Raw genomic sequence first — 22,325 nt, 5'->3', positions numbered from 1 at the left:
GCCTCTGCCAACCCCACCCCTCAGGTGGGGGAGGCGAGGTGAAGCACACCTCCGGGCTCTCGCCATCTTGAGGATGGGGAGCCCTACCCAATCAGAGACAGGGTCCTGCCCCCCTCCCACAGGAGAGTGGCAGGATAGATAGGGGGTGTACACACCCCAGGGAAGGGACCCATTGGTCCCTGACCTTCTCATACCTGTAACGCCCTTAAATTTAGTATTTAGAGGCAGGGGCACCCTGAACCTTCCTTTCTCAGATCCCGATTCCCAAACTACAAGAAGAAAGAAGACCTGCTGTGCAGCTGCTAACAAGAGGACGTCACCAACTGACCAGGCCCCAGCCCTAGAGGCCTGTCGACCCTCGAACCTGCTCCTGCTAAATCCCGGCATCTCTTGTGGTCAGCAACCTCAAAAACCCCGGAGGACCTGACTGCCTTGCTCATCCACAGACTGGGACTCCCACTTGCAGTGGTTCTGCTCAAACAGCAACAACCCCTGGTGCCAGCCAGGAACCGCGAATCCAGCACACTCTGCACCTGCCGAGCCCTGCCCGTGCCTGAGTGAACAAAGACCACGAGGACGTCCCCCCGACTGTGACCACGAATCAAGCATCCAAGGACCCTCCTCGACGCTCCTGACGATGCCTGCAGCCTCGCAACCAGAGCGACCAGCTGAGTGTAAGATTTTCTGACACCAAAAGACACCCCTGCAGCCGGCGCCCCACGGCCCCCTGTGCCCAACTCCGGGTGGCTACCTAACCTACAGCTTCCCAACTTACCTCTTGAAGTGGTGGTCGCACCTGAAGAATCTTCGTCCCCAAGCCTGCAACCTTTGTTCAACTTCCAGCTTTCCCATTGAAATACATTGGGCGCCCGGTTGGCCCAAAAGCACCCTGCACCCAGCCGCCCGAGTGCCACTGGGAGTGCAGCATCTGTCCTATCCAACTTCCCCACTTGCCCTGTGTAAGTGACCAGGAGTCCAGCTCCCACAGCCGCATGGCCTGCCTGCTAGCAGCCACCAACCACAGGCCCCCTGCCCGCCATAGGCTAACATTGGGCCTACTCACTCTGCACCCGGCTTCCCCAGTGCCGCTGAGGGTGTAAAGACTGTACCTACCTGACCCTGGGAGACCCCTGAGTCTTACCCCAGAACATTAACTCTGCCAGTCGAGTACTTACCCAATGACCGATAACTTGCTTTTCTCCATAGGGTAACATTGGCTGGTTTTCACTTGGAAATTTTTCTAAGTGTTGAGTTTTGCAACTTTGAAATATTCCTTAAAAATCATCTGATCAACGAAAACGAAATTACTCACCTGCTAACAGGAGACATCCCAGTGCTGTATCTTTGAGCCAGGGAAAAAAAGAACAGGTACCAACCACACTCTATTTACACATCTACACAAATTATAATCTAACTGTACAAGATATTTCTTTTTGTCCAAAAAATGAACTCAGATGCTTATCTAAATTTGACAAAGTATCTAAATTTGGCAAAATAACACTTAATGTAGAGAAAAATGAGATCAATCAATATCACATTTTCTATGCCAAAACATAAACCATATTGCAATTCATAGGTCTATAGATCACTCGATGTTATATTTTCTATGCCTACGCGTTTCGAACCAATTGACTTCAATTCATAGGTTCTCTTCAGGGCTCTGTCTTTTAGTGAGTATCTGTTTATCCAGCAGCCGCCGGTCTACAGGTTTAGCATTCTCTTCTTTCTTGATCGCTTTTCTTTTTAGTCCTTTTAGTTCCCGTGGGTCCCTTGGTTTAAGGTATTTCTCTTATGGATGTTATTCTTTTTGTGAAGGGCCTGTATTGGTGTATCACTTTCGTGGTATCAGCGCGTGCAGTCTCTATTTGTCGGCGCTGTGTGCCTCTCTTCAGTATATTCACAAGTTCGTTAGTATTCTATGCGTGGGTCCGCTGTTGTTCTCCCTTGCACTCGTTTGGACTGTCAATGATTTTCGTATCGTTAACCTGTGTGGTTGGATATCTTGTACAGTTAGATTATAATTTGTGTATATATTTGTGACAAATGTTTTGTATTTTTGTGTAAATGTTTTAAATGTTTTGTATTCTTTTTACACATAAGAATTTTTTGCTAAAAAAGAAAAATAGTAATTAAAAAGGCAAGAAACGCCTAACAGACCTAAAATAATATTGGTTTGCTATTTTCCTGCAGCGATAGGAGTGGAAATAGAGTGTGGTTGGTACCTGTTCTTTTTTTCCCAGATATATATGGCCCAACTAGCCACAAGTCCCAGGGCCTGACTCCATTTTTTGTATCGTATCTTTGAGCCAAGCACTGAACCTAAAAAGTAATTACAACAGTGATTTTCCGATGACCTGATTTTCTCCCATAGGATAACATTGCCTGGTTTTTGCCAGAAATTCTTCTGTGTCAATTTTCAAAACATACAAATATTCCTTAAAAATCGCCTGTGTAACAAAAACGATTTCTTTCAACTGTTTTCAGGAAATGCACCAGGGCTGAATCCAGGATCCAGCCCTGAGTAAGAAAAACATTTGTAAAGGTTTTTTTTTGCATTTACTTAAAACTTCACATTGAGCTCAATGTTATAATTGTGTTTAACTTGTGTTGCATAATGCAACAACGGTATTGCATTTAAAAGTCAACTGCTATTTTTATACCTACTTGTGGTTCTAAAATAAAGCAACAATATATTTTTATATACAAAACAATTGGCCTAGAGTTGAGTTCTTGAGTGTGTGAGACCATTTGCTGAATGAGTGTGTACAATAAATGCTTCACACTGTCCTCTGATACCGCCTTACTGCTCGACCAAGCTACCACTGTAGAGTGTAAGGTTATATCTAACTTTAGCCTCTGCCAAACCTCTGGGGACTGTGGACTCTGTGCACAATTGTACCTTACTTTGGAACAGTATATACAGAGTCACTTTCTTACAGGAAGGACAAGCCAAGTTGGAATGGGCCATAGAGAGGAGCACGAGCCAAGCAGAGGCAGACCGGGCTGTGTTTTCGGCGGCCATTCAGACACAGGCAGACAATGTGGTGAAACTAGCGGACAGACAGACTCACATTATCGTGGGTCTTGGGCAATAAAGAAGCCCTGCTCCTCCAGGCACCATGGTCCCTTTACAGAAATACGTCCCCGGAGAAGACCCTGTGTCGTTCTTCTTGAATTTCGAAAGGGCCGCAAGGGCCAGTGGGTGGTCAACAGATAGCTGGCCCTTCTACTTGGCTCCTTTGCTAACTGCTGAAGCGCAAGCTGCATACCAGGTAGTTAACAGGGATGGCACTGCAGTATACGGAGTGGTCAAGCAATACATACTGGATTGCCTTGGGGTGGACGATGAGACCCATCGCCTCAAATTCCAACAAGAGCGGGGACTGCCCGGAGACACCCCAAAGACTCTAGTCTATAAATTAAAGGACGCCGCTGACAGGTGGCTTAAGCCACTAGAGACGGGTATAGAGGAGGTAATGAACAAAATTTACCTGGAACAGTACCTAGAAGCTCTGCCCTATGGAACCCAAAGGTGGCTTCATCAGCATGCTGGTCTGGCTTTGGAGCACACTGTTGAAATGGCTACCTCCTTTACCTGAGCACAAAACCGTACCTCGACCTGAGAGCCAGAGAAACCGCAAAGGGGGCCCCCACCATCTAAAACCGAGAGAAGGCCCATCAAGCCCACCATGGAGCCTTTCAGACCAAAGCCCACAAGGCCTGACCATTTGAGTATGTCCAGCCCACACTGTTTTGAGTGTGGTGAGTGGGGACACATAGCCCGATTCTGCCAGAAGAAAAGGGATAAAAACGAAGAAGAACCCATGGACTTGAGCTAAGCTCCTCGGACTGCCCTACATGCTCAAGAGACGGGACATATTTACTACCTGAGTGTTATGGTAAACCACCAAGGAGTAACAGCCCTCCTTGATTCAGGATGTAAACACTTGGTAGACCGGGAAGAAATAGATCCTGCCTCCCAGATCATACCCGGAAAGACAGTCAACATACGTTTTGTGCATGGGGACATTAGGGAGTATCCTGTTGCCCAGTTAACCATACAAACCAAGACAGATCTAGAGATTACGGTCAACATAGGGGTTCACCCTTTCCTTCCCGAACCACTCATCATAGGGATAGATAATCCTTGTTTTCCCTCACTCTTAACCAAGGCTCTGGAAGCCTCTTCCTCAATACCCTGCCCTCACAACAACCTGTTGGCTTCTAAACCTTGGACTATGGACAAACACTCCAGGGTAGCTTAGTTAAATGATAGTATTCTTAGTAATGCATGGCAGAGAGCATAGGAGACAAAAACAACCCGAGAAAAACCTACCCTTGTTTTGTTGAACAAAACAGACTGCTTTATAGGATAGCTAAAAAAGGAGCAGATCCCCAGCTACTGGCTCCGGCTAATTTCCGAGACCAGGTGTTGTTGTTCGCCCATTCCCATCTTCTAGCAGGCCACTGTGGGGCGGAAAAAAAGTCAGGCGATTCTAAGTAATTTCTACTGGCCAGGGATATATCTCCAAATCAAGAAGCACTGTCAGGAATGTGTCATCTTTCAGAAACTGAACTTATATGCCCCTCCAAAAGTACCCCTCCAGCCCCTCCACATGATCAGCCGCCCCATCGAAAGAATAGGAATGGACCTTTTAGGTCCTCTCCCTACGTCCACCAAGGGCTATCAATATGTCCTTATGATGGTAGGCTATGTCACACGCTATCCTGAGGCTTTTCCACTCAGAACTGCCACTTCTATGACCATATCTCAAAAGCTCATTGAAGTGTTTTCCAGGATGGGGTTTCCCCGTGAGATACTCACAGACCAGGGAACACCATTTGTTTCCCGATTGATGAGGGAGGTCTGTAAGTAGCTAGACATCAAACACATCAAAACATCCGTATACCATCCCCAAACGGACGGCCTCGTAGAGAGGTACAATGGAAACTTAAAGCTTACCCTCAAAAAGCTGCAAACAGGGGACGGAAGGAACTGGTACCAACTCCTTCCTCTTGCCTTGTTTGTCATCCGCAGCACGGTCCAAAGCAGTCTGGGAGTCTCCCCGTTCAAACTCTTGTTTGGTAGGAAACCACGCACCCTTTTAGAAATCACAAAAGAAAGCTGGGAAGAACAGGGTGGAACCAAAACACAAGCCCTACTTGATTATGCCAATCAAGTAAAGGCAAGACTTCATGAATTTAGAAAGATTGCCCATGACAATCTAGAAAGGGCTCAGGGTCAGCAAAGACACCACTATGACAAGGGCAAAAAGTGGAGGGAGTTTCAAACAGGGGATTGGGTCTTGGTCATTCTCCCTTCCTCTACCCATAAATTAAGGAACAAGTGGCAAGTGCCATATGAGGTGATAAGGAAGATAGGAAAGACCACCTACATGCTGAGCCTGTGATCTAAAAAAAACAAATGTACCATGTTAACCTGTTGAAGAAGTGGTTGGGTCCAGCTCCTAACAAACCCTGTGCAGTATCGCTGACTGCTCCAGTCCCTACCACGGTAAATAACACTCTCCTTAACCCCGAGTTACGAACCACAGAGGAAGAGGAGATAAGGGTTTTCCTACATTCCTTCTCAGGCGAATTTTCGGATCGGCCCGGTAGGACCACCTTGGTGACCCACTGTATACCCATTGTTGAGGGTGTCGTAGTTAAACAAAAACCATACCGGGTACCCGAAGCACGCAAAGCAGCCTTAAGAAAAGAACTAGAAGACATGTTAGCCTTAGGAGTCGTGGTGCCCACAAAGAGCAAATGGTGCTCACCTATTGTCCTAGTCCCCAAACCCGATGGCAGTACATCATTTTGTATTGATTTCAGGGCTATAAACCGTATATCGAAACAGGACGGGTATCCACTTCCCCGAGTAGACGAACTAATCGAGCGCCTAGGTGAGGCTTGTTATATTTCTACCATCGACCTCACCAAAGGCTACTGGCAGATTCTGTTGCATCTAGGGGACCAAGAGAAAACAGTGTTTGCCACCTCTGATGGGATATTCCATTTTACAGTGCTGCCCTTTGGCCTCCATGGTGCCCCCACTAGCTTTCAGAGGCTCATGGATACCCTCCTGAAAAGTCATCTGGGGTACTCATCAGCATATCTTGATGATCTTATTGTGTACAGCAAAACCTGGGCTGATCATCAATCCCATCTTACTGCCATCCTGTCTGAACTGCAGGAAGCCAACCTGCATATCAATGTGAAGAAGTCTAGATTCGCATTTCAAAAGGTGAAATACCTGGGGTACGTGTTGGGAAGAGGGCTGATAGAACCCCAAGCCAAAAAAGTTAGGGCTATACAAGACACTCGGTTCCATAGCGATAAAAAGAAGTTGAGGGCTTTCCTTGGTCTTGTCAGCTATTACAGACGCTTTATTCCTCCTTTCTCGGACATCGCTGCACCTCTTACAGAGTTGCTTAAAACACCGACTGCACCCTCCCGCCTTAGGTCCCCATCTGCACAAGAACTCCACTCCTTCCAGACCCTAAAAACCACACTCACCACTTCCCCAGTGTTACTCACCCCAAACTTCCAACTCCCCTTCATACTTCAGACAGATGCATCAGGGGTAGGAATAGAAGCTGTCCTTTCCCAGTTAGACAGTGATGAGCAGGAAAAACCTATACTTTACATAAGTAGAGACTCTTCCCTAGAGAGCGAGCATACCCTACGATAGAAAAGGAATGCCTGACCCTGAAGTGGAGAGTAGAAAATCTATCGTATTACCTGGAAGGACGCTCCTTTACACTGTATGCAGACCACACACCCCTCACCTGGTTGCATAGGGACAAGGGCTGTAACAACAGGGTTCTTCATTGGTTCTTTGCCCTACAACCATTCCGCTTTGAAGTCCTCCACCGGAAAGGCAGTGAGCAGGGCAACGCTGACTATCTCTCTTGTTTTCCTCTCTCCCCCGATCGGGGAAATCCTAGGGGGAGTATGTGTCAGGATCCCGATGATGAATGCCCGACGGAACTCCCATATTTTCCCACTGAGACTTTTACTGGCATACTCTCGTCCTGTCCACAGGCTGGCCGGAGCCCTTTAAGAGAATCCTTCCAGACGATCTACAAAGGATGGGACTGATGACATATCCCTCTGCCATCCTATTGGATGAGTTGCAAAGCGCGACAAGAGAAGAGGCACACCTGACGGAGGCGGAAGTGAGTTCCCCAGCCGGAGAAGAGGCAGAGACATGGAATCCAGGGGAAACAGACGACCCGGAGAGAGAGCTGACCGAAGACAAGGCCCTCAAGACGACCGTCAAGCCAGGAGGCCAACGAGACTGCTCTTAGCCCCGCCACTCTCCGGGAGGAGGCTGACTCCACAAGGTACGGGCGAAACTCCAGGGGTTTTCACGGCCCGGGCAGGGGAGTGAATCCGTTTAAAGGTAGGACATGCTAGGACTCACTCGGTGTGGGGTTTTAGGTGCTTCTTCCTTCTTTCCCTTATCCTACTGCCAGGTGGCGTCCCCCATCAGTTGAAATGACCCGGTATTATTTTTATTTGGTTTCACCTTTCGGTTGCGTGTCTTGGGACGGCGGCAGAAGCAAGACGACAGCAACTCCACTCCCATTCAGACGGTGCTCTTGGTGAAGATGGGAGGAGTCCAACCAGGAGGAACTGTGTTACCTTGGACCTTAATTATTCCCTTGTGTAACCACAATAAAAATAACCTACCTAGCATCTATCCTTACGGGTCTTTAACTCATTGTGCGAACGGAAGCGCAGACAGAAAGCCTTCACACAACAGTTACTAAATGATGCTGCAAAGAAATGGTACCTGAAATTTTACAGTAGTTTAGCAAAAAAAAATTCCTGCTTTCATTTTTTTATCAGCATTTTATTTCAAAGGCAAAGAATCATCAATTTTGCTTTCAAGCGTCTGCAAATATTTGCATCAAATCAGAGAGCTTTCTGGGAGCATTATACATAGCATCCTACGTCAAGTTCCTCGACCTGACCACTGTGCACTTTAGCTAGTGCTACTGCACTGTAAAATTACATTATTTTTCTTTCTTAAACTGTTTTTTCAAATGAACATATAATCCAAAATCAACATAAATATTCCAATGTGTTGCTTAGAATGGCTCACATACCATTTAATGTTCAATGTTCACATTACATAAACACAAAAACCAAAACATTCATTTTTTACACAATTCCATTAATTCTTTGTTGCCCAATGTATTTTGGGCTGTTGGCCCTTCTTCAGGGGATTCAATCTGAAACATGCCAAAAATAAGTCATCTGTCATTACAACACACTTAAAACACAAGGAAGTTAATTCTCATCTTAATACTCAGAAGAAACAATATCAATCGATTTACTAAATATTCATGTATTAGGAACTGTCTTTCCACGGTGGAACTCCCCCATGCAGAAAACTTCCTGCAAAGTTACTGAAAGGTAAGGAAAGGTAGTATGTGCTGAAAGAGAAAAAATCCAACCACCACTCCACGAAAATGTGAAAAAATCATATGCTCTCTGTAACACCCCTGTGCCAATGAATCACTGTATCCCAAAACCACTTTCTACTCACTGCAAACTTTACTCTCAATGCGCGGTTTGAACAAAAACACAAACCATAAGCGTTTGCAACTACAACACTTATCTGCTAATACTGTTTGATGAACTTGAACACACCTTCTTTCTATTGTGAGATCTTCTATTACTGGTCTTCAATCACTTCAACGGCATTAGGGAACTGGTATCCAACTGTCGATAAAATGAAAGCATTCATGTAACATACTCCGTACGCGAGTACCCCTCCCATTTATCTAAGCCGTGATCACTAACCTCAGCCTCAGTAACACGCCGAACGATGGTCGTTGGTCAGCTTCATATCAATTGTCTGGAACTTCTAGCAGGTTCTTTTGCCACAAAGTCAATATCTCCCATCAAATCAATTGCTGCATCCTCTTGCGGATGGACAAAGTTTTGGCGGTTCGCTATATCAACAGCTTGGGGGGCATGAGATCACGCCTGTAAACCAACATAGCCCAAGACTTTTGACATTTTTGCCTTTCTCAGAAGATCACGGTTTTGGTGGAATATCTTCCGGGCAAAGACAATCTAGTAGCGGACTGGAACTCCAGATTCCTGAGGGATTACAGCGAATGAAAGGTCCATCCTTACATCTTTCAGGAGACTATGTCAACTCAGGTTGCGTGCCAGGTGTACCCGTTTGTGTCCCAGCTCAATGCTAATCTTCCACGATTCAACAGTTGGAGACCAGATACAATGGCCTTGTCGACAGATGCCTTCCTCCAATTTTGGGGATATCAGACGAACTATGCCTTCCCTCCATTTGCCATGACTGCAAGCTTGGCTGCCCAGGTCCGACGTCAATCAGCGGCTCTGGTGCTAGTTACCCCTCTCTGGAAGACACAAATGGGGTTTCCGAATCTTTTGGAATTGCCTGTAGCTCTTCCCATCTTCCTTCCAGTTTTTCCTCAGTTACTCCGGGATCCAGTGGGCTTGCCTCATCCTCTAATTCTTCAAGACCAATTGACTCTCATGGTCTGGAAAGTTTCAGGAGACATGACCTGGTTACAGGAATTTCTGCAGCAGCTGCTGAATTTATACATCAGGCTTGGGCACCTCCTACCCACAAATGATATTCTTCTGCATGGAAACGTTGGGTGGGATGGTGCCTTCAATGAGAGGTGGATCCAGTGGGATCCGAATTGAAAGATGTTCTGAATTTCCTTTCCGAGTGTGCTGAATCTGGGTTAGGTTACAGGTCCGTAAATAATTTTAGGTCAGCATCATCAGCTGGACATAACCCTATACATGGCAAACCTGTGAGTGTGCAACCTATGGTATGTAAATTACTGAAAGGTATTAGAATGGCTCATCCCCCGAGACCTAAATACACTCAATCATGGGATGTTACAAATGTTTTATCTTTATTAGAGTCTTAGCATGATAATAAGGATTTGACATTGAAACAAATTTCAGCTAAATTGACTATGCTTTTGTGCTTGATTTTGTGCCGAATGTACTTGCCTTAGACCTTGATGGTGTTTCTTTTATTATTTTTAAATGAACGAAGACCATGTCACATCCTGTTGATTATCTTGCTTTTCCACACAATGCTAAATTATGTGTAGTGAAATGTTTAAAAGTTTATGAAGAACGTACGTTGGGTAATAGAACTGATCCTCTTGGTGCCTTACTACTGGCTATCCAAAAGCCCTTCATCACAGTGTCAGCTGCAACATTGGCGCGTTGGGTCATGTCTGAAGCTGGGATTGACATTTCAGTGTATGGTGTTCACTCCGCTAGAGGGGCCATGGCTTCCAAATCCTTTGCTATGGGTTCTGATTGGAGAATATTCTTTGTGCTGCGGACTGGTCATTGACTCCATGTTTAAGATTTTTTATTATTAACCTATTATGCATGTTTCTTCTGTTGTCGTTGGTGAGCTTTGAACCAGCATAATAGAACATTTTCTAGCATTTGCAGCAAGAATTTTAGATTCTATTAAGGACACGGAGGCGAAGATTATCTCACTCGTTGGGACAAGTAAGATTAAAAGTCTCACTGCATCATATGGTCTATGTATGATAACTGTTGTCCGTCCTTTTTGTTCATAAACAAGGTATGATGGGACTCAAACTATGTGCTTTTCTCAGATCGGATTTGAAACAAACTTATCACATACAAGCCAACATTTTAAAACAAGAAAGTGGGACATTTAAAAAAAAAAAAGAAATTGGGGGAATTGATTTCCTCCATTGATTTCTATTGAAAAAGATGCAATTTCAGGCAGGAGATAACTAAAATAAAGCCGTTTTTAGACACTACAAAAATAATAATGGGGAGTTTTCAGCCTGAATCGGGTCTAGTGACATGTATGTTATCGCTTATGATTTGGTAGTTTCCAGCAGTAGGACCTCTTTTCCATTGGATCAGTGGACGTCCCACTTCTATCTGGATTTCTTTCTTGGATTCTGGTAACTCTCCGTTAAGAGTTTGGAACTGTGTGCTTGTTCTCGTTGGGACTATGTTTTTTCTAATGACTATTTATCACAAAGAAAGAGGCAAGAAGATGGTACCTCTCTATTTTGTATATGACCACTGTTGATTGATGGGTTGGTCAGAGGTGTGATTCAAAGCCTCATGGGAAATGTAGTATGTTGTGTTTACTGTTTTTCATTGGCTGCTGTTTTTTTACGAATAGTAAAGATTGAGAAGCATAATCCTAACCTGTGTGTCCTTAATAGAATCTAAATTTCTTGTCGGGAATGTTAGAAAATGTTCTATTCAGTTCACAGTATGCACCACACAAGAATATGCTACACAAAAAAACTACAGAAACACATCATCTTGGAAAAAGAAAACACCCTTGGGAAACGTAACTTCGAGTAAAATATAAACCGAACTACGTTTTTTGACATGGTATACCTTAAAGTTTTTACAGCCAATGTTGAAAATATCGAAGTTGAGCAATCGATAATTTTTTACCTGTAAGGTGAAGACTATGGGGCATATTTACAAGGAACTGACGTGTCAGTTTCCTTGCGCCAGTGCCAAATGTCCTTGCGCCACCATGGATTTACAATACAGTGCTCCATGGTGCAAGGATTAACAGATGCGTCAGAAAAACTGAGGCATCTGTTGGCACAAAAGTGACACATTGCTGGAGTTGCTCATGAAAGTGACGCTACTCCAGCACTGTGCCACAACAGATAGGTGAGTCCCATACAAAAAGCCCTGCGTCATTCCTTATGCCTGGTCTGAGCAGGCGTAGGGATTTTGACGCAGTGACGGCGTAGTGATGCAGGGAAATGTTGTAAATCTCACTGCGTCAGTTCTACATGGCCGTGGGAACGCCTACCCTGCCTTCATTATACCTGACGCAGGTATAATGTGGTGCAGGGTTTTACAACGTGACGCATTTCCCTAGATGCATCACGTTGTAAACTGGCTTGATTGTTTGTGCCGCCGTTGCGTCAAAAAAAGTGACGCATTGGCGGTGCAAGGGGCTTCTAAATCTGCCACTCCGAGAATAGGACCTGGTAGGGACCGGCTCAAAATCAGTTTTTAATTACTGCTGAGTCTGAGACCTGGAGGGACCCGACCACCCTAAAGCCTTGGAAAGCACTATATAAATATTAGTACTAAATAGTAATGCAGGTTAAAAAGCAAGGACAGGTTGAAGGCTGTACCAAAAAACATCTCAAACTGTTTTCGTGTGAATACTCTAAGTAATCTGCCACGTCTCTTTACTGTATCATCAGCTCCCACTAGTCACAACTAGGATTAAACACCCCACCAGCCAGCGCTTTCATTAATCCCCTCAAATCCCACAGCCCTCTTCTCGACCACAATTGGATCCGATTATTCTACTACGCTACACCCTCTCTCGAAACGATAATAACTCTTCGGACCCTGTTGTTGTTGTTGCTTAGCCTACAGTACAGGATCTAGACCTTTTCTACCATAGTCTGTCCCCCTACTCTTTCTCTCTACCACTTCAGTCTGTTTCTAAGGAACCGTATGTCAGTCGAGCACAGTACTACCCTCTCAAACTGTACCCCTTCTTGGTTAGATGTATGTTTTTATCTTGGTTTGTCGGCTTCACTTCGCGCCAATATCAACCAATAGCAGCCCAGTAGGAACTCTTACAGTCGACCAATCAGGGATTAGGCTGTCACTGAAGACGGAAAAGCACAAATCCAAACAGTGTTTGTGCGGTCCATACGTCCGTGACGTGTGATACGTCACATATGCGCCGGTTCTGCGTCGTTTCCTGTGATGGGAACGAGTCGCTCCCCTAGTAAGATGGCTGCGCATCATAGGCAGAATACGGCCGGGAGGAGAAAAGTACAGGTACTAGGCGCTACATGCGTGTTGCCACTGAAGCCGAGGGCAGATAGTTGGCCGACTCTTCGTGCTGTGGTGGGAATATTGCGCATGCGGAGGTGCTAGTGGAGGCTTATGCTTAGCAGGTGGTCATATATTCAAACAGTGTTTGGTTTATGTAGCAATACGTACTATTTAAGCGTCACAAGTGCAGGGTCCGTAAAACGAAGTGGTATGATGTGTAGTGCGTGAGATGGGAATGTTGAAAGCTGCTTTTTGGAGTATTGGGTATGACGTAAAAAGCAGGTGCATGGAAGCAGAACAAGGACATTTAAAAACACGCGCGGGGCTCTAGGCAGTTGCTTGACAATAACAGCAGAACATAGCTGTCAGCTGATACGAGGTTCACTTGTTCCTAGCCTGTTTTTTCAGTTAACAGCAGGGAATATGCTGGGCTGTTCTTGCCCTTACCTGCAATGGGAAATCAAATGTCTTGACATGCACGGTAGATATGATAACACATGCGAAGTCCTGAGAGGAAGATCTGGAGACAAACACAGAGATGCAGATTTCAACATTAACTTTAAGTGGGCGACGCTGTACATTCACTTTAAGTGGACGAACCACGAACTTGACGAATCTTTTTTTTGTTTTGAAAATCCTGAGTTGCGTCCCGAAACCGGGAGTGTTGGTGTATATGGATTTATGTTTACTTCAAAAGCTTCTGTATATCACATTCCCAACATTTGTTCGGTTCCTAAGCTTTTTTTTGGTGTCTGCGCCTTTTATTTTGTTTCTTGCATTCTCATTGACTGAAGTTAGAGTTGGCTGTTGATATTGGGGTTGTTTGCGTTTCGTACTTGTTGTGTTCCTTCTTTCCTTCTTCTCTTCTCCCCCCCCCCCCTCACAATTAATGGATACATTCTAGTGGACACTGGGCTGCAAGACTAAGGTGGATTAATGTATTTTTTCGTCATAAGTTCCACTGTAAGTGGACAGCTTGATCCTGTGTGGAGCAGCAGAATTTGAATGGATGCATTTGAATAATACCTTTTTAATTTCGTTCGGCTTTGGTAAACAGTTGTCCATTGCTTGGCCCAAGTGTTCGTTTTAAGTGCTTGTGTGCACGGTATGTTTAAGATCACTTCTTCGGGATGGTTACTTTTTGTAGAACGTTGACAGAATGTAGATGTGGTCCTATGATTTGAATGATGTTCCACCGAGGTGTCAAATGTTTGTTAATTAAATAATGTGATACCGTATTGTATGTGTAATGCTTTTGGTTGTTTAAAAATAGATCTGTTACTAGGCCCTAGAGTCTAGGGTCATGTGTTAGTATAATTTGAGTTAGGACTGGCTTTGAGCCATCACACACCTAGCTGAATAGATAGCTAAGAGCTGTGTTGAGAACATGATGGCCCTGAAGTTGTGGCTGATAAATACTACTGGTACAGGGCTAAGAATGGATATGGTTTTAGAGAGTGCATTTGTCACCTGGAGCCATATTGTTCATGCGATAGTGCCAGGAGTTGTCCAATGCGGACTGTCGCTTGGGAATGATGGGCTAGTAAAGCTTTCCTGATGAGCTAGTAAATCTTTCCTGATGTGCTAACTAGATGGCTTGGAGCAGTTGTGTGCACACGCCTATGTTGGGGCTCACTGTTAATGAGTGCTGTCGGGGTCACTGTGGTAAGGAACTTTACGAAGACACAACAACGCTGAGCTTGTTTATTTTACTAATTGTTGTCATTGACGAAATGTCTCATCCACCTGGCACAGAGTCTAACTACAGCTCCCGTTCGAATCTCCCTCCCGTGATTGCTCCATGCACGTGTGAAAATACAAATCACAACATTGAGTGTTTCGAGGGATACCTTGAGACTCGCCACATGCATCGCATCACCTTCCCCCTTTTAACCCGCCCAAAATAGCTATTAGATTTACAAACGTGAAAATAATGCAGTAAAACAACAAATTCCTTATTTACTCATTAAGTTGTAATTACAAAAACAACAAACATGCAATTAAGTCTAATACCTGACAAAGTCATCAGACTGCTTGGAAACCTTCCTGATGCGTGATCCTAGCCCCACTTCTTTACATTTACAGGGCCTGTCATCATGACCCAGTTTAGTGGGTAACACTTGATCAGTAGCTGCACCATCTTGTCCACCATTCTTCTTTTGCTCAAAGTCTGACTGCATCCAATGCACCCAATCATGGTCATGTAAGGATACAATACTTTTCTTTTGTCGCTTGATATTACCTTCTTCTGGTGTTAATTCACCAATTGTCTATTGTTCCACCTAACTTTCCCTGTGATAAATGCTTACCTTTGTTAAGTTTGCTGACTTGTACAAACATGAAAAACGTAACCCCCCCCCCCTTCTTAACTTTGATGGGTTCCTTAATAAAAACCTAGTCACAATTAACACATTCGTCATGGCAGACTTCTGCTGTCAAAGTCACATTTGATGGTAGCTTGTCTCATAAACAGCTTTGATGCAATCGCTTCTGTACCATGCTTCCCAATTTTAGCATCCCCTTTCTTTTCTTTCAGCCATGAGGGGAACATAGAAGTATGTACCTCCCTATCTCTAATCAGCTAGAAAGGTGTGACCCCTGTGGTACAATGTGGAGAGGTATTGTAATTCCACACATTCTGTTTGATAAAATCCTTCACATCCACCCATGCAGCTGTAGCAGTTTGTATACCCTCCTTCATATTTTATTTCCACGCTCCACCAAACCCATTTAAAGTGAGCTAGTACAGCAGCTCTCTCAAATGTTTTATGTCCTAAATGAATTTACACATTCGTTCCAAGAGGAACTATGTGCCATTGTCTGTGATGATGACTTTAGGAGCGCCTTCTATTAAAAACACTGTGCTCAGAAACTTAATGACTGTATCAGTGTCTGAGGGTTCTACAAATAATGTAATGAATGACGACTGATAACTGGTATTAACTTGCACATAGTTCATTTTCTTTTCCGGTTTTAGATGAATATCACCAGCTTTTTCAGACTGGTGCTAAGAACTGACATTAATTATTAGTACGGACTTAGAGCTTCCTTACAATCACTGTGAACCAGCCAGCGGACATTTCTACATTCTGGACTTAAATGTGCTGACTTGGTATTAGATGCACTATGTTCAGTGTTTCATTTAAGAATATCAAAACTATCTTTTTAAACTTTCCACAATTCAAAATGTAAATAGGAAAGTTCTGCGCACACAAGTTGCGGGGGTGGAATGGTGAAGTGGTGTTGGAATTAAAGTCCAACACCTTCCCTACTGTTGCGCAGACTGTAGTTGGAATAGTAAATTAAACTATTTCAATATCAAGCGCCCCCCTAAGGCTAGTCATTAAAACGGCATGCATGCAGAATAAATGTGTGCTCAAGAAGTTTGGAAGGCATGCATGAAAAACTCATCCAGAATTCCGTCATGCATTCAACTGTAATAAGCATCGTGCTGGCAATTCAGTACTGATCCTAAGCACCGGAAACCACAAGCTCAAATTAAGCTCACTGGCAAAACAGAAATGTAAATTTGTGACATCACACATTGGGACACTAAACTGTCTTCAACATTTTGTTACAAAATAGGATTTTTTAAGGTGTCAAGATATGTTGTGAATAATGATGACTGTTAGAATTGGGGGTCTCTAGTTGGCACTGGTAGGTACTTGTGACAATTAGGGACCCTCTCCTCTAGTCAGAGTAAGGGGGTGCACTCCTAAAATAACCCCTGCTCACCCACTTGGTAGCTTGGCACGAGCAGCAAGGCTTTATCTCGGAGGCGTTGTAAGTTAAGCATTTGTGACTACATAAAGTAACCCAGTGACAACACTACAAATGGACACCACACAAGGTTTTATATAAAAAATAAGTATTCTTTTATATAGAGTAACCACAAGACCAATAAACGACAAAAATAATCCACAGTACTATTAGATTTCAAGAGTTCTGGTTAAAAGGCTTAAATCAAGGTTCTGTGCGAGTCGATAGCCCTGTCTGGCTTCAGCATTGTTGAAATAACAGTCTAGCAAATCCAGCGGACCGCATCGGTACGGGCCCACTCAAATTCCGACAGACTCAGTCACAGTTCCTTTTACTTGAGGCGGCCGGCACCGATGTGCGAGTGGGTTCCGGTGTTCGTCGCGGTGCAGGAAAAGGAAGCGTTGCAGGACACGTTGTCCCTCGATGCGGTGCAGGCAGTGGCCCATTGACAGTCGGTGGATCCAAGGTGTGCGTTGCAGGGCGAGACGGTGCTTTGATGCGGTGCTCCCAGCTTGCGGTGCGGCGACAGAGCCGGACTTCGGGAGCTGGCGTCGATCAGTCCAGACAGCGGTGCGTTGCGAAGCGTGGGAGGCGATGCCCAACTCCGATGCATTCACAGGACTCGAAATCCGCAGCAGTGACCGCGATGATCAGACCAGTACGAGTCGGTGTAGCGAGGCGTTGCACACCGCAGTGTCCACCAGTCGCGATGCAGGCAATGGCTCAGTGACGGTGTCAGGACGGAGTCGGTGATCTCAGAGGTTGCGTTGTTTGAGGCGGACGTTGCTTGATGCGGTGCCTACCGGACACCGGGCTGATCGTGAGAGCCGGTCACAGCTCCCTGCCTCTGCAGCCACTGAAACAGCGTTTCCAGCAGCAATTCACAAAGGCTGGTGAAGTCCACTGGTCCTGGGACTTCGGTCAGGGGGGCAAGCTCTCTTCCAAGCCCTTGGAGATCTTTGTACAAGTTGAAAGTAAAGGCCACAACGTTCTTTCTCCTCTCTTTGGCAGTCAGGCAACCACTGCAGGCCAATCCACCAAGCAGCACTTCAGCTTGGGAATAGTCTCTCCTCAGTTTCTTCAGGTTCCTCTACTCAGCAGAGGTTTCGTCTTGTAAGTCCTTAAGTGATCTAATTTTGTGGGATCAGGGTCTCAATACTTATACCCCAAAATCCTTTGTTCTCTGAGGGAAGAGGGGCCTGTGACCAGTTCAAGCCTGTTCTGAAGCACTCTGTTTACCAGACTTCTCCTTTCCTTTCACAGTGCAGGGCAGGCACATCAGACGCCCCACAGGAGGTAGAGCCAGCATTATAGAAGGCAAGTACAGTCCTGGAGCACTTTGTTGACAGTCTTCCTTCTCTTCTTTCAGTGTGCAGGGCAGAGACATCAAACACACCACAGGAGGTGGAGCCGGCATTGTAGAGGGAAGGCCCAGCCCTATTCAGGTCCCAGGTGCAACCCCTCCCTCCCATCTAGGTGCAGATTTCCCTATTCGCCACCGGGCTGCCCCAGCCTGTCTCTTGGAATCCCCCAGCCCTGTCACTCACAAAACCAGACGAAGGAATACACAACTTCGCAGAGGCAGGCTTTAAGGGTTAGGCAAGCAAATACCTACTTTCTAAAACTGGTATTTGCAGACACAGAATATTAAAATAAACTTCACTAAAAGATGTACTTCATTATTCTGAGTCCAGGCATACTAAACTAGAATTCCTACCATGTTCTCTGAGTCTGCTAGGATTATAAACATGTAGTAATCTAGCAGCCCATTCTGGCCTATGGAGAACAGGTAGCCTTGCAATAGTGAAAAACGAAAATGGCTGTAATTCACTATTAGGACAGGGCTTGTCCTACCTTATACTTACAATGCACCCTGCCAGTGGGCCTACCATAGGGACAAGATGATGAATCATCAACTCAGTGTGTTTTTGGGCACAACTTGTGCCCTGGACCCCTCTCAACACGGGTTCAGAGTGGGCCATAGTACTGAGTCGGCCCTAATAAAAGCAACTGAGGAAATTAGAGGAGTAATGGACCTAGTGGGTAGAGCTGCACTGGTCCTTTTGGACCTTTCCGCAGCCTTCAACACGGTCCATCATGGAATTTTGATGGACCGGTTGAAGGACTGTGGGGTGCAGGGGAAAGCAGGAGACCTGTTGAATGCGTTTTTGACTAACAGAGAACAGAGTGTGGCGATGGGGGAGTACGTATCTAAATCTTTCATTCTACCATGTGGGGTTCCTCAGGGCTCCTCCCTAAGCCCCACTCTGTTCAATATATATGTCTCCTCCTTGGCCCCAATTATTAAGTCCTTCGGCTTTAATCTAACCTCCTACGCAGACGACACACAAATTGTGGTGTCAGTGCTGCCAGGAAGGGAAGATGGAGTGGCTTTACAATTTCAGGAATGCATGTTGGCGGTGGGAAGGTGGATGGGCGAAAATTGCTTCAAGTTGAACACAGCAAAAACTTATGGTTTTTTGCCTCAGTAATGACTTTTGGAGCCCGCAATGGTGGCCAGAAGAGCTGGGTATGCCCCCTCTTCCTGTGGCAAAGGTAAAGAATCTAGGGGTTCTAATAGATGACCAACTCACATTTAGGCCCCAGGTCAATGCTTTAACATCTTCCATTTATTTTCTTCTGAACATGTTGCGGAAGATACTTCCTTTTCTCCCCGAAAGCATTAAAAAGACAGTGGTTACAGACCTGGTTCTACCCCAGCTGGATTACTGCAATAGCTTGTTGTTGAATGCCCAACAGGGACTTCTTAACAAGATGCAGGTCCTGCAAAATGCAGCAGCCAGACTCCTGACGGGCATTCCGAAGTACACCTCTGTGTCGTGTGAACTCACGAAATTACACTGGTTGCCAGTGCGGAAGCGGATTGGTTTTAAGGCCTTGTGTCTGGTTTTTAAGGCCCTTCAAGACCTTGGACCAGCCTGTCTGAAAGATTATTTTCAATGGTATAACCTCCTCAGACAGTTAAGATCATCGAGCTCGCGCCTGGTCATAGTTCCTCGCATAAGGAAAGCACGATGGGGGGGTAGGAGTTTTGTGTTGGGGGCCACAAAGGCCTGGAACGCCTTGCCCTTTGCCTTGAGAAACACCACGGATCTTATGACTTTCAGGAAAGGCATCAAGACTTGGTTGTTCACACAGTAATCCCGTGCGGCTCATACCCTTTTGGAGAATTTCATCAGCGCCAGGACACCTCCGGGTAACAGTGCGCTCTATAAATGTCTGAAATAAATAGGGGTGACTAATATGAAGTCCAGGGAAGGTTTAGGGACTGGCAGTGGGTGCACTTGCCCAGTCAGCATGACAGTACCAGACTGCACGTAGGCTCTGCAATGGCGGACCTTAGACATGTTTTACAAGGCCGCTTCTGTGGGTGGCACAACCAGTGCTGCAAGCCCACTAGCAGCATTTGGAATTACACGCCCTGGGCACACTCAGTGCACTGTACTAGGGTCTGACCGGTAAACCAAACATTCAATCATGGAACCACTAATCAATACATCAATTTGCACTAGACAGCAGTGGCACAGTGCCCAAAACATCTAACACCAGCAAAAACACATGAGGCAACAGCAAAAATAGAAGGGAGAATCACGCCAATGGTGTCAGGTCCAACACGTGTCCCCTCCAGCTGAAATGTGGGGAGAACTACTCTACCTCCTGGGAGTTTTCATCACTAAGGCGGAAAAATCTCGACAGACCATTCAGCGTTGGCGTTTTCTGTACCAGGGCGGGGTCCACCGTAAAGTCCATACCCTGTAGGGAAGTGGACCACCTCAACAGCTTTGGTTTCTCACCCCTCATCTGCATCAACCATCTGAGGGGCCTGTAGTCTGTCTGAACCCGGAAGTGAGTCCCAAACAGGTATGGTCTCAGCTTCTTCAGGGCACCGACCACAGCAAATGCCTCACGCTCTATAGCACTCCACCTTTGTTCCCGTGGAAGTAACCTACTGATGAAGGTTACAGGTTGACCTAGGCCCTCCTCATTCAACTGTGACAAAACAGCCCCCACACCATGCTCTGAAGCGTCTGTTTGAACGATGAACTCTTTGGAGAAGTTGGGTGCCAGGAGCACGGGCGCAGTGCTCATGGCAGCTTTCAGGGCCTCAAAAGCTTTCCGACAGGTGTCAGTCCAAATCACTTTCTTTGGCTGCTTCCTGGAAGTCAGCTCTGTCAAGGGTGCAACAATGTTGCCATACCACTTGACAAACCTCCTGTAGTACCCTGTGAGTCCTAAAAAGGCCCTCACCTCTGTCTGGGTTTTGGGGGGTTCCCAAGCCAGGATGATTTCAATCTTGGGTTGTAGGGGTGCCACCTGGCTGCTTCCAACTTGGTGTCCCAAGTACACCACAGAACCCTGCCCGATCTGCAACTTACTCGCCTTGATCGTGAGGCCTGCCTTCCGCAGCGCCTAAAACACTTCCCAGAGGTGTGCAGATGTTCTCCCAAGTGGCACTGAACACTACGATGTCATCCAGGTAGGCGGCACTGAACGCATCCAGTCCAACCAACACCTGGTTGACCAACCTCTGGAAGGTGGCGGGGGCATTCTTCATCCCAAAGGGCATAACACAGAACTGGAAATGCCCATCTGGTGTGGAGAATGCTGACCTCTCATTTGCCCCATCAGTCAAGGCGATCTGCCAGTACCCAGACGTCAAGTCAAACGTGCTGAGGTACCGTGCAGCCCCTAACCGATCAATGAGCTCATCAGCTCTGGGGATGGGGTGTGCGTCGGTCTTCGTGACTGAATTGAGCCCTCGGTAGTCCACAAAGAACCGGAGTTCGGGTGTGGCACCCGGCGCTGCAGCCTTTGGGACCAAGACCACTGGTCTGGTCCAAGGACTGCTAGAGGACTCAACCACCCCTTGCGCAAGCATCTTTGAGAACTCCTCTTTGATGCAAGCCCTCACCCTGTCAGTTACCCTGTAAGACTTGTGCTTAACAGGTAAGCGGTCTCCTCTGTCCACATCATGGACACACCAATCTGTGACACCAGGGAGAACAGGTCAGAAAACTGTCCCAGTAACTGGCGGTAGTCATTCTGTTGGTCAGGGTGGAAGAGAGGTTAACACCATCCAGTGACCCATCTTGCTCTGTGGCAGACAGGAGGTCAGGAAGAGGCTCAGTCTCCTCTTCCATCCCAGCATCTGTCGCCAAGAGCATGCCCACTTCAGAACTCTCTAAGTGGGGCTTAAGGCGGTTGACATGGAGGACCCTCAAGGGGTTCCTGGGAGACTGCAAGTCTACCAAGTGGGTAACTGGACTCTTGCGCTCCACAACCTCAAATGGTCCGGTCCACTTATCCTGGAGCGCACAGGTTTCCACTGGGGCCATGACTCACACTTTCTGACCAGGTTGAAGCTCTACCAGAGTGGCATTTTGGTCATACCAGCGCTTCATCCCCTCCTGGCTGGCTTCCAGATTGCCCTCAGCGAGTTGCCTGAAACACCTAGTCTTGTTCCTGAAGGCCAGCATGTAGCTATATACATCCTGGGGAGGTTTCCTGGGAGATTGCTCCCAGCCTTCCTTGACCAGACTCCGAGGTCCTCTGACCAGGTGCCCATAGAGAAGCTCAAAGGGACTGAACCCTAGAGATTTCTGTGGCACCTCACGGTATGCAAACAACAGGCATGGTAAGAGGACGTCCCACTTACACCTCGAGGGTTCCTCAAGACCCATAATCATGCC

General features: G+C 46.1%; 1 protein-coding gene across 1 annotated transcript in view; it reads left to right on the top strand.

Annotated features, from left to right (window-relative positions):
- Positions 1-12,725: 12,725 nt before the first annotated feature.
- Positions 12,726-22,325, top strand: part of WDR48 (WD repeat domain 48) — a 469,392-nt gene continuing 459,792 nt past the window's right edge. The window contains exon 1 of the mRNA XM_078663202.1: positions 12,726-12,858. Within this exon, the coding sequence (XP_078519328.1) occupies positions 12,784-12,858 (75 nt within the window). The 5' untranslated portion in view covers positions 12,726-12,783. The remainder of the gene's footprint in view (positions 12,859-22,325) is intronic.

This window comes from Lissotriton helveticus, chromosome 10 (genome assembly GCF_964261635.1).
Source record: "Lissotriton helveticus chromosome 10, aLisHel1.1, whole genome shotgun sequence".
NCBI lineage: Eukaryota > Metazoa > Chordata > Amphibia > Caudata > Salamandridae > Lissotriton > Lissotriton helveticus.
The sequence above is the reverse complement of the archived record's forward strand: the minus strand, read 5'-3'. Positions and strand labels throughout refer to the sequence as shown.